Source organism: Rhinatrema bivittatum, chromosome 9 (genome assembly GCF_901001135.1).
Source record: "Rhinatrema bivittatum chromosome 9, aRhiBiv1.1, whole genome shotgun sequence".
Classification (NCBI taxonomy): Eukaryota; Metazoa; Chordata; class Amphibia; order Gymnophiona; family Rhinatrematidae; genus Rhinatrema; species Rhinatrema bivittatum.
The window spans coordinates 220,187,458-220,200,365 of NC_042623.1; the positions used below are offsets into that span (position 1 = coordinate 220,187,458).

A 12,908-nucleotide genomic window follows, 5' to 3' on the forward strand; every position below is an offset into this window, starting at 1 on the left:
TTTAGCGGATACGCGCGTATCTACTAAAATCCCGCGTACTTTTGCTTGCGCCTGATGCGCCAGCAAAAGTACGCCAATTCGCGCTGTTTGTAAATCTACCCCTAAACGTACAGAGAGGCTTGGGGTGGTAAAACTGCGCCCCGGTAGCACTAGGCACAGGCTGCAGGGCTCGCAGCGACCACGGGGAGGCGTGGTTGCTTCAGCTGGGCGTTGGAGAACGGGGGATCTGGAGAGGAGGGCCGGGAAGAGCGGTGCTTGTCCCGGCTGACAAGGGAGGGCAGAGTCCGCGCGGAGAGGGCGGGAGAAGGTTTCTGCGTCGCCTCCCTTCGCATTGCTTTCATTTCGCGGTACGGGTTAACTTGAAAACCGGACTTCGCAACTTTTTTTCTTCCCGGAGGTCTGTGCCCGGCTGTCCTGGGGCAACAGAGAGCGTGCGCGCTGCGGCTGCCCTGGAGCCCGTGCGGGAAAATCCTCCCCGCCTCTAGCACCCACCTGCGTGGGGGGAGCACCGAGAAGGTGCAGAGACTGCGTGCGTCCCTCGCGGCGCTGCCGGCGGGAGCAGATTCCAGCAGGTGGAGGTGAGAGGAGGCGCGCGCGGATGCTGGGAACGGATGCCGCTCCAACCGTGGCTGCAGAGAGGATTTGATCTGTGGGCTCCACTTTCCGGCGGGAGTTTGCAGCTTATTGGGCAGCAGGAGCAGAGCCCTCACTGCCGGATTCAGCTACTACCGGTGCGGACAAAGTTTTTGGGAACAGCCCCCTCTCCCCGTCCTTAGGGATTAGTTCCCCCTCTCCCATCCTTAAGGAGCGATGGAGAGCGAAAGCGAAGTGGATTTTACCCACCGTAACCATATCCGAATCGCTCCGTTGTGGAAGAGGAAATCGACCCCCCCGCCCGCACCGAGGCTAGGAGAGAAGCCGGGTCACTGTCTGGGCACCCCAAGACCCCGACCCCAGTCCTACCAGAGCCCCAGCGGCGTGTTAGTCACGGATTTCCCTCTGGAAGACAGGTGCACGTTTACGGTGAGCCAGCCCGCCGAGAAAGTGGGCCCCTTCCCGGAGAGCGTGTCCCCAGCCTACCCCGGCTCCAGTCTGCGGCCGATGCCGAACGGGAAACCGGCTCCGGCGAGCCAGGCCGGCTGGCCAAAACGGATTCACCGGTCTCCCCCGCTACTGAAAGTGGCTTGCAACTCCTCGATCAGCTTCGCCGCGGGCGGGACCCCTCCGGACCGGAACGCGGCTCCTGCCGCTCTCGCATCGGAACCGGGTGCTTTGAGTTCAGGATCCGGGTTTTGTTGTAACGGTGGCGGGGAGGAGGAGGCGCGTTCCGCCGATAACTGCTCCTCCTTTTCCCCCGTGTCGTGGGGCCCCCCGGACCTCTCTCCCCCTAGCTCTTCGCCCTCTTCCCCGGAGCACCGAGCTCCTCTCCAGAGGCTGCCTTCCGACCCGGAGCAGCTCGCCCAGAACCAGTCCATCGTGCTGAGCACCAACAGCCCTGTGGCGCTCAAGGTGGGCAAACAGCAGATCATCCCTGTGGGTCTGGCTTCCGGAGTCAAAATAACCAGCAGAGTCCACCAGCCGAGTAGCTTCAGCGCGGAGTCCAAGAGGGGCCTGAAGGCGAGGAGCCTGACGGAGCCCGGCGCTTTTCCCGTGGCGGCCCGGGTGAAGGGCGAGGGCGACCCGGAGCCCGAGCTGGACAGCCCTGGCACCCTGCGCAGGGGGCTGAGGTCCACCTCCTATCGCAGGGCGGTCGTGAGTGGCGTTGACTTCGATGCCTCTTCCAACGCTAAAAAGAGCAACAGAATGTCCCAACCTATCCTCAAAGCAGTGGTGGAAGACAAGGAGAAGTTTTCCAGTTTGGTAAGGATAAAGGTAAGAAATATACCCAAGTAACTACTCAATCCGTGTTTTTGCAATATTGACCCCATAGATTTTCAGGAAAAGACATTTCTGACTTGAAACTTTTTCATCCTTCAAACTAGTTGTTTATATTTATTTGCTAGTTAGAACACATTGCCTGCCGTTAAGAAAATGCCCAGATCTGTACCTTAGATATGCAGATGTTGAAATCTTTAATCACAATAATACAAAATCCTGAAGGAAATCATAGCACATGGTCGGAATTCAAGATCCTGATAGGATCCAGGAAACTGTCATGTCTTTTGTAAAGTCTTCTCTAAAAAATGAGAAATTGTTGACATTTGATTGACACCTCTTTTTTTTCCTCTTACTTTGAAACACAAAAGGAAACCAGAATCCCTAAGAAACCAAATTATAACTACAAAATAAAGAAAAAAATCTTCCTTGCTCCCTGAAGGTGTATTCATAAGAAATTTAGGCAGTACATTCCTTTGTCCATTCCTGAATGACCAATAGAAATGTTTATAAATAAGGTTGGCTATGTGTGCTGAGCACTTCCCCACAGGTGCAGCAAGCAAAAAGAAAAAAAAAAATTGGTACTTCAGCCCTAGTACTGCATTTGGCCTGGAACTGGGGACAGAAAATGTGGTTGGAAATTTATTTTTATTAAAAGATAACCCTGTTAAAAAATTTTTTCTTGGGCTGTGCATCTGTCAAAACAAGTTTAAAAAAAAGTGCAAAACAATACCGAAAACATTTAGTCAGGCCTAGTTAAAATACAGTGACAGTACCAGCTTAAAAGCCACTGAGTTTGCCATTCTAGAACAAATGTGATAGGTAAAAAGATTGCACTAAGTGCACTATGTTTTATATATATCACAAGCATAATTATGTTATCCCACCACTTTCTTATTTTATCCTCTTTTTAGTAGTTCCCTTGCTCTGTGAAACCGAATAATATAAGTACTTTAGTATTATGCTCCAAGGGTCAGCCAAAAAGATTTCCTTTGAACTGCCAATTGCTATGTTCATTGTCTTTGGTTGGCTTAATTTGCATTATAGGCCTCAGGCTCCCAGTGCTGTTAATACGTTGATAGATAAAGCTCGGCAGGGTGACTAGAAATTGTGTGCAAAGAACTGCAGGCCAGGCGGAACAGCTGTAAGTAGAATAATTAACCATATGAAGGTTCTCAAGGAAGCCAAAAAAACAACTCATGAGAGTCTGAAAATGATGAAAAAAACATAAGTAGGCTTTCTAGGAAAGAAAGGAACTAGTTAGGTCTGAAATCTTGTTTTCATTATTTTTTTGCTCAAAGTATTATCTCTGTAGATTTGACAGTCCAAAATGTATTCTTCTAAGTATGAGCATGTTCTGATGTTACAATCTTTTTTTTTTTTTTTGTAAAGAGTTTGTTCTGGCCTCAAGGAAATGTGTTTGCAGATAAGTCTTTGTGGAATGTTAATTTTAAGGATGAGAGGGAGCTGGTAATGTTAAGGTTAATGTGCTTATGAGCTAGTTCTTTGTCAGTAAACTGTGCTGTCAGTTCACAAAATTCCCTAGTGGAGCTGTTTTCAAGGAATGCCTGTATTGCTGTCACGTCTTCAACAAAGACATAGCTGTCTAAATTGTAAATACCAAGAGCTTGGAAGCTGAGAAACAGAACTTTCTGACAGAAACATGATGTTAGAAAATGTCTTTAACAATGCAGGTTTTTTTTTTTATTTGTCACATTTTATATTGCCCATCTTTGTTACCTCAAGGCAGCCTACAGCACACAAAAGCATATAAAGTCACTGCATAATAAAAACAGAAATACAGTGTGTTTTGTAGACTCACATTTCTGTCCTTGTTTCTTTTTTTATGTCTTGCAAATGTATTAAAAGAGGAAAATGATGCGAGGACAAGGAACCTTTGATGGGGAAGGTAAGCATGAATTCTCAAAGGATCTGTTACATCATTAGCCTCAGTTTAAAGATCCTCCAGTTTTCCAATCTAGTTGAAGGGATATAGATCTGGAAACACATGAGTTTGATTGCATGGGAGATCACACTGAATATACATCAACACTCGGAGCCATCTTTGATACAAAGGCTGGTTGCTATGGTGGGTCAGTTTTGTGCTCAGCTCTTTCTTCTTTCTCCCATGTTTCCAGGTCTTGACCATGAATTTTATGCTTTTCTCATCTCAGAGAATTCTATGCTTTCCTCTCTTTCTCTCTTGTCCTCTGTCATGCCAGCTAGTATTAGTTAATTTGCCCCCAGTCTCTGAAAACATGATCAGCAAATCTCATTTACATAGCTATTTTTTTGTTCACTACATACCATCAGAGACTGAGTTAACAGTGAAATAATATAGTATAGCATGTTTTTTTAGTTTCATTGAACCCAGAACTCAGGTGACGTACTGTATACTAATGTTTTAGACCTCAGTTGAAAACATATTTTTCTAGTAGCGGGAAAGATTGTAAATTCAGTTCTATGGAAATCTCAAAAAGAATGGCAGAATGACAAGTAACAAAAATAATCAAACATTTTCTGTGAGCGGCACATAAAAATGACTTTGTTCTTCATGACTTTAGTGCATGCTTCTTCCCTCAAATGTTCATTCTGTCTGTCAAATTATGACAATTGGCAGAGCATAGCAAAGCTATAATAACTTTGTATTTCTAGACTCCTTTTCCATTTTTTTAAACTTAGGTATAATAAGTCACTGCCTAAAAGAGCTTGCAAAGGCAATGAAAGAAAAAGTGACAAAGGTCACAAAGCATGGCAGTGGAGGATGTGGAATTTGAACCCTGGGTTTCCCTTATTTGGATTTGCAGCCCATTGTTCTAATCACTAGAACATTTCTCTCCACTCTGCAACCTTTCAAAGAAGAAAAGCCATTTTTTGATTTTTGTATTTGATCAGAATATGTTGAGCCACATCATATACCTGAATATTAATACGTCCCTCACATATACACATGATATATGGCCACATAGAGGGGATAATTTTCAAAGCCATTTATGTGTATGTAAATGGCTCATTAGAAAACTTGCTAGTTTTTGCATGCAAAAAGTATGCACATAACCCAATTTCTGTGAAGGCAAAAAAAGAGGCTTTTTGTGGGTGGGGTTTCAAATTGCATGTATGCTTTTGATTTTTAAAAAGTGTGCATGTAAATCTCCACACCCACACAAGTTCTACCATGGCAGGAGCAGGTGTAAATTCTTGCAGCATTGCACATGCTTTCATTTTGAAAATTTCTGGAAGAGCTGTGCAGTACTTTCTCAACTTTGAAAATTACCCTTCTAGAGGACATTTCTGCCAGTAGAAGTGTTCTACCCGCAGAAATGGGCTTTTAAAGATTTGCTCCCCCTCTATGCGGGTAATGGGAACGCATCTTTTCCCTCCAGTGTACATATTTTCACACACACAAAGGTGAATTTTAAAAGTCTGGCGTCCGCATTAATTAGGGGATGCGTGAATAAGTTGGGCTTATGCGCACTGAGTGGATTTTAAAAACTGCCAAGATACTCGCATATCTCCTGCAGCGCGCACATCTTGAAAGTTTTCAGAAAGGGGTGTGGGAGTTGTCTGGGCGTTTTGGTGTCCCGGCTCGCATCAAGGCCCGCTGCCAAGTAACTTTACTTCTGCTATGGGCGATATGTAAGATAAAATTTATAGAAAACTAGGCAAAGCTGCAGGGTTTTAAGGGTCGGGGCTAACTGGGAAGGCTATTAAACTAGGGGGGTTTGGAGGACCTATCTCTTAAATGGGCGAACTGGTAAAACTAGGAATGGCGTTGGCATGCACCCCTTTTAAAATCCCCCAATTTACATGGTAGAAGTGGGATTTGCACACACATGCATGCACCCACTTAAAATTTGGCACACATATGTGCGCGGCCAGGCTGTTTTTATAATGTACGCATATATGTTTACGTTATCAAATGGCCATATCCCTGGGTGTGGGCCGACGAATGTGTGTACATGTGCGCTTGTGCACTGCTTTGAAAGTTACTGTCCTATGAAGAGGTCTTGGGATCAGGACAGGGGAGTCAACTAAATAGTACGGCCTGAAAAAGTAGTCACAAATCTGTGTGCAAAGTTTTTTTTTTTTTTATTGGTTCAAATCCTGAGTCAAAACTGCCTGCAGTTTAATTACTGTCCCCTTAATGTAGATACACAAACCCTAATACATATATCACACACGACAAACTAAGTATGACTGATGTGGTATATAAAACAAGCCGTAAAGCCCGTTAAAACGGGCTACATCCCTCTGTCTCTTACCTCCCCCTCATTCTCTCTCCCCTCACTCTTCACCACCCCCCTCCCCCACCCACTCCTCTCCACCCTCCCTCTCCTCTCACTCAGTCCCCCCTCTCCCTCCCTCCCTCCCTCCCACTCACTCCCCCTCTCCCTCCCACTCACTCAGTCCCCCTCTCCCTCCCTCCCTCCCTTCACCCACCTCCATTTCCTCCCGGCGCCGTAAGCGCGACTTCCCGCAACCCTCACCCGGCTCCATTAACTCCTCCCGCTCCTGCCGGCAGATCTCGGGGGGGTCACTCCCGCGCGCGCGGCAGTGACCCCCCCGAGATCTGCCGGCAGATCTGGGGAGGAGAAGTAGCGGCACCGCGCGCGCGCGGTGCCGCTACTTCTCCTCCCGCTCCTGCCGGCAGATCTCGGGGGGGGGGCGCGGGAGTGACACCCCCCCCCGAGATCTGCCGGCAGATCTCGGTGGGGGGGGGCGCGGGAGTGACACCCCCCCCCCCGAGATTTGCCGGCAGATCTGGGGAGGAGAAGCAGCGGCACCGCGCGCGCGCGCGGCGCCGCTGCTTCTCCTCCCGCTCCTGCGGCCCCACCGCCATTTTTTTTTTCTGATCGACATCCTTGCCCGCACATGCGCAGTAGAGCTGCGCTCTACTGCGCATTTGCGGGCCGTCGGTCACAGGCCATTTATAAGGTAGATTCCTTTCACAATAAATCCCTTCTATTTTTTTTTTTTTACAAAGTCCCAGTACTCTTCTACCACAACTCCAGCTTTTACAGTCCCATTACTCTTTAGGATAAATTTTAAAAGCTGTGCCAGCATGAAAGCTGGGAGATACATGCGTGGCTGGGATCTTCAAACGCCCACGGCCACACGGGTATTTCCCAGTACGCACAGAAGAAAGGGCGATAGAAAAAGGGGTGGTCCGGAGGCGGGGTCTGGGTGGACCATGGGTGAGCTTGGACAGCACCATTAGGCACTGTCCCACTGAAGCATGTGCTGGGATCCCACCGGCCCATGTAACCTGCTGCTGATCCGGAGATTTTGTAAGTTGTAAAACAAAAACAGCTAAAGTAGCGGGGTTTTAGGGGTTGGGGTTAGTAGGGGAAAAGGGAGGCATGTTGTTAACTAAGGGGTTTAGGAAGTTCCCTCCCAGTCCACTCCTTTATTGGAGCGGACTGGGAGGGATCTGGGATTAGGGCCCATTACATTGCTGCGCGCATGTTATAAAATTCCCCCCTTACATATGCGATTTGGCACATGTGCGCACTGATATAAAATCATGCGTGCATGTGTGTGCGTGTAGCCAATTTTATAACATGCTCGCATGTTATAAAATCGGTATTATGTGCGCCGGGAACCATGTGTACATGGACGCCCGCGCGCGGGTTTGAAAGTTTACTGTCTTAGTGCACAGGCCCAGCACTCACAACTTTATAGCACCATTGCAAGCACTCTTTGCCGCTCACAGCCCTGGCTCATTCAGTCCCAGTCCATTTCCCCTAGCACCTAACTTAAACTAAGATTTTTAGCTCCTCAAGCCCACCGCTCTCAAATTACATCTGAGGTTTTTCCAGCCCCCTTGTATCACCTCAGGGTAAAATCTGATTATTTTAGCCCCAGCTGGTACTGCTGTTCTTACTGCTTTGATCAACTGTTCTTCAGGGTGGAAGCAGTATCAGAAGTTGCAGATGGACACTCCGTGGTGCCCCATCAAACACTGGCTAATCTTGTGGCACTTTCAATTGCAGCATAAGACTGCAGGCAGCATATGTTTTACAGGAAAGCAGTATCAGATGTGCAGCTGCCAGGATTGGGAGGGAAGAGATAGAAAAGACCCATTCGGTTTGGGAGCCTCAGATTGCAGAACCCCTGCTGTAGTGTTAGAAAAGGCATGACCACTAGTGGGAACATGATTCTAGTGAGGTTCAAAAGATTAAGATCATAAGATATGTCATACTGTGTCAGACCAAGGGTCCATCAAGCCCGGCATCTTGTTTTCAACAGTGGTCAATCCAAGTCACAAGTCCCTGCCAAGTACCCAAACATTAAATAGATCTCGAGCTACTATTTCTTATTGATAAATAAGTTTATGGATTTTTTCTCTAGGAACTTATCCAAACCTTTTTTAAACCCAGTTATACTAACTGCTGTAACCACATCCTCTGACAATGAATTGCAGAGATTAACTATGCACTGAGTGAAAAAGAATTTTCTTTGATTTGTTTTAAATGAGCTACTTGCTGACTTCATGGAGTGCCCCTAATCCTTCTATTATCTGAGAGAGTAAATAACCAATTTACATTAACCTGTTCAAGTCCTTTCATGATTTTGTAGACCTCTATCACATCCCCCCTCAGTCATCTCTTCTCCAAACTGAACAGCCCTGACTTCTTTAGCCTTTCCTCATAGGAGAGCCGTTCCATGTCCCTTATCATTTTGGTTACCCTGCTCTGCACTTTTTCCAGTGCAGATTTTTTGAGATGTGGCAACCAGAATTGCACACAGTATACAAGGTGCAGTCTCTCCATGGATTGATACAGAGGCATTAGGACATCCACCATTTTGCCATTTCCTTCCTAATAATTCCTAACATTCAGTTTGCTTTTTTGACTGCCGCAGCACACTGAGTCGATGATTTCAATGTATTAACCACTAGGATGCCTAGATCTCTTTCCTGGTTGGTAACTCCTAAGTTAGACCCTAACATTGGGGAGTAAAACAAAAGCTGTGAAAGATCCATTTTATCCTGATTAACCATGTTAAAATATATTAATTCATTTCAAGTATCTGGGTCTTATTCCATAAAGACTTTTTCCCCTGTATGTATACACAGAGGAAAAAAAAATCTCTTTGAATTAGGCCATCTGAATTCAGTTTTCTTCTTTTTTTTTGTAATTTACAATTTTTATTGGCAATAACCAAACTGAACATATCAAACCATTACAATAACACAACAAAATGTCATTACCAGTATATACCTTCATCCCCTTCCAATTTCCCCCCCCCTTCCCCCCCCCCCTCAGAGTGGTAAACATTACATTACAAAATACAGAGTACTTAGTACTCGGTCGCTGTTGAATTACCATGCAATAGAAATTGGCATCAGGTACAACATTGCTTAGTCAAAGATGAAAACAATGTGGTTTTCTACAGATCTTCACAAGTGTAAGTGTCTGTCCAGGAGGGCTACCCACAGCCCTAGGGTTTTCCCTTATACAGTCTTCGCCACTTCAAGTAGTCGTCCCATGTTTTAGAGAAGACATGTAGCTTTTGTCTTTTAGCTGCTGTGAGCTTACTCATTGTACACACAAAGTCCAGCCTCTTAAGCACATCCTGAATGTTCGGTCCAGTGGGAGATTTCCATGTCCGTGCTATTTCTAAACGTACTGCAATGCAAAACTGTATACATAAAGGGTGTGCCATTGATCCCGTAGCTCCCTCAACGTTATGAAGTAAGGCATAATCCATGGAAAAGTTCACAGGAACCAACAAAATCTGATATAGTAATGTTTGTATATCCGACCACAACAGGGAAATACATGCTCCAGACCACCACATATGCATAAAAGATCCCGTGCCTTTGCATCCTCTCCAACACAGGGGCGAACCCAGAATTGCCATCCGAAAGAGACGCTCTGGGGTGTAATACCAACGGTACAGCATCTTATATCCGTTTTCAACAATTGTATAGGATACAGATGCTTTACTGATATGTACATATATGTTAGCCCAAGTGTCGGGCTCTAATTCACACTGTAAATCCCTTGCCCATTGCCTTTTATAGGACGGTGGTATAGCCAGAGGTTTGTTCAATAACTCATAGATTTTAGTAATTAATTTACTGTGTATCGCAGGATTTGAACAATACCCCCAAAGAGAGATTTACCCTTAGCCAAAAACCCTCGAACTCTCAAACTTCGATAAAAATGGGTAATCTGGTTATAGGCCAGTCTCCTTACCTTCCAGCCCCACTTCCTTACAGAGTACCGAAAAGGGAACAAAGTCATTCTCTCTCCATATATAATCCAATCTAAATATACCCCTATCTTTCCAGGATTCATAGGAGCGAAGCGCATTGCTTGGCAGGAAATCCCTATTGTGGAAGAGATGTGTTAAATGATAATACATTTTTTTCCCAGTGAGTTTCTCCTTCCACTTATCCCAATATTGCATCGACCCTCTAGTCGTAGGTAGCATATTTATGCAGTCCCTCCAAGTTTTTCTAGGTTGCCATGGGAGAGCGACAAGTGGCATGTTGTTTAAGTAATGTTGTTCAATTTGTGCCCAATGCTTCTGCTCCCTAGTATCGTGCCATACTATCAAGGGCCGTAGTTGTGCGGCCACAAGATACCAATGCAGATTTGGGACCCCCAAGCCCCCTTCCACTTTGGGCAGATAGAGTATTGTCCTACTGACTCTTGGTGGTCTATGCCGCCATATGAAACTGAAGATTTTCCTTTGCCAGTGCTGTATATTTTTGGTGGGAATTGAGATGGGTATTGTTTGAAATAAATAAAGAAATTTAGGAAGGATATTCATCTTAATTGTTGCTATACGTCCAAGCCATGAGAGCGGTAACCTCGACCAAATGTCAAGATCTCTAAATATTTTAGAAGCCAATGGAATATAATTCAGGGAGAACAAGTTTCTCGGGTTCTGGGATAGATAGATACCTAAGTATTTAATTTTATGAGCCGCCCACCGGAAGGGATGTTTGGTTCGTAGTTTTGTAACTGTGTCTGGAGAACAGAAAATATTAAGAATCTCAGACTTCTCCCAATTTACTTTGAACCCTGAGGCCTCACTAAATTGCTGAATCTCAGTTTCTACACCTGTGAGAGACTGATCCATATTCTGGAGCGTAAACATGATATCATCAGCAAAAAGACACATCTTATAAGATTCCTTCCCTATCAGAAAGCCCTTTATGTGGCTTTTGCTACGAATATTTATGGCCAGGGGTTCTAAAAACAGGGCAAACAATGTGGGGGATAGCGGACACCCCTGCCTCGTTCCTCTTTCTACTATGAAAGCCTTTGAGTAACCCCCATTGATTTTCAAGCATGCCTTGGGTGTATCATATAATTGTCTTAACCAGGTGCAAAAATAGGACCCAAATCCCATGTTCTCTAATACCCTAAATAAAAATGGCCAGTGCACCATGTCAAATGCCTTTTCGGCATCTATTGATAAAAAGAGGGATTCTTCTTTATTATTATGCGCTATCCAGATAAGGTTAAGGAGTTTACGAATATTATCCCCAGCCTGTCTTCCAGGAATAAACCCTGCCTGATCTTGGTGTATCAGTCGTGCAATATACTTGTTTATGCGTCCCGCTAGTATCTTGGCAATAATTTTTAAATCAAGATTGATTAAGGAGATGGGACGGTAGGATCCACACAGCGTGGGATCCCTACCCGGTTTGGGCAGTATGGTGATGCCAGCCATATTAGCCTCCCCTGCCAATTTTCCTCCCTGTCTCAAATCATTATATACTTTCTGAAGGTGCGCCACTATATAGGGACCAAATTGTTTATAAAATTTCGCAGTTAATCCATCAGGTCCTGGGGACTTCTCCACCTTTAGCGTTTGGATGATAATATTTCTGGAGTAGTGATCTCCGCCTCCAGTTCCCTGCTCTCATCGTCAGTGAACCTAGGCAAGGCTACAGCACCAAGATACTGTTCTATGTGGGTATCCCGAATATTTTTATTAGAGCTATATAATTTCTCATAGAAGTCCAAAAACCTAGTGCGGATATCCGTATTCGTTGTTAACATGGCCTCCCCGTCTCCCTTAATTTTAGATATCATACTTTGATATTGTATTTTCTTTAGTTTATTGGCTAACATTTTCCCCGCCTTGTTTCCCCCCTCAAAGTAAGACTGCTTTGCTAACTGCATCCAATGAGCCATATTCTGAGATTCCAATCGTAACAAATCTTCCCTTGCACTATTAAGTTGAGCTAAAATTTTAGTGCTTCCTGTTTCGTGATGTTTACGACCCAGTTCGTCAATTAGATTTCTCAATTCCACGGCCTTTTGGCCACGTTTTTTCTTTACATAAGAGCCCCTGGATATAAAAAGTCCTCTTATGTATGCTTTAAAAGACTCCCATACTACGGAGGGTGACTGCTCTCCAGTGTCATTCCTAAGGAAAAAGTCCTTAATGTGATTAATAATAATCTGAGAAAAGTCTTTATCCGACAATAAAGAATCATTTAACCGCCAGAATCTAATTCCTGGATCATAGTCAACAAAGGTTAAATCAATACTAGGCACCGCATGATCCGACCATGCGATAGGAGTTATGTCCGCTCGACTGGTGGTATTAAAGAGCCCTTGGTCAATTAAAAAATAATCAATGCGTGACTGTGATTTATGTACTGGCGAATAAAAGGTATATGACCTGGTTTGTGGGCATCGCACCCTCCACACGTCCACTAGTTGCCAAGTGTCCATAAAATCTTTTAGTCGACGCCTGTGTGTATGGGGCGTCGAGACATATCCTTTAGATGCATCTAATTTGGGGTTCCAAACTAGATTGAAATCCCCCCCCTACGATCACTTTTCCACTATGATGGAGCATGAGTACCTCCGATAACTGCTCCAAAAAGGTACCTTGCTCAGTATTGGGTGCGTATATGCCTGACCATCAACCAGAATCACCAGCAGTAAGTATCTCCCTGCAGGATCCTTAATACATTTTTGACACGTAAAGACCAAGTGAGAGGCAAAAAGAATCCCTACTCCCGTATATTTAGTTTCTTTGGCTCTAGGTGTATAATA

At 45.0% G+C, this 12,908-nt stretch overlaps 1 protein-coding gene across 3 annotated transcripts in view; it reads left to right on the forward strand.

Annotated features, from left to right (window-relative positions):
- The first annotated feature begins 209 nt into the window (after nt 1–209).
- ARHGEF26 (Rho guanine nucleotide exchange factor 26) overlaps nt 210–12,908 on the forward strand; it is a 445,885-nt gene continuing 433,186 nt past the window's right edge. For 2 of the 3 annotated variants that reach the window (XM_029615040.1, XM_029615041.1), the window contains exons 1-2: nt 212–1,872; nt 3,745–3,784. In XM_029615040.1, the coding sequence (XP_029470900.1) occupies nt 811–1,872; nt 3,745–3,784 (1,102 nt within the window). In that variant the 5' untranslated portion in view covers nt 212–810. Of the gene's footprint in view, nt 1,873–3,744; nt 3,785–12,908 lie in introns of all 3 variants that reach the window. The other variant, XM_029615042.1, reaches the window with a different exon arrangement.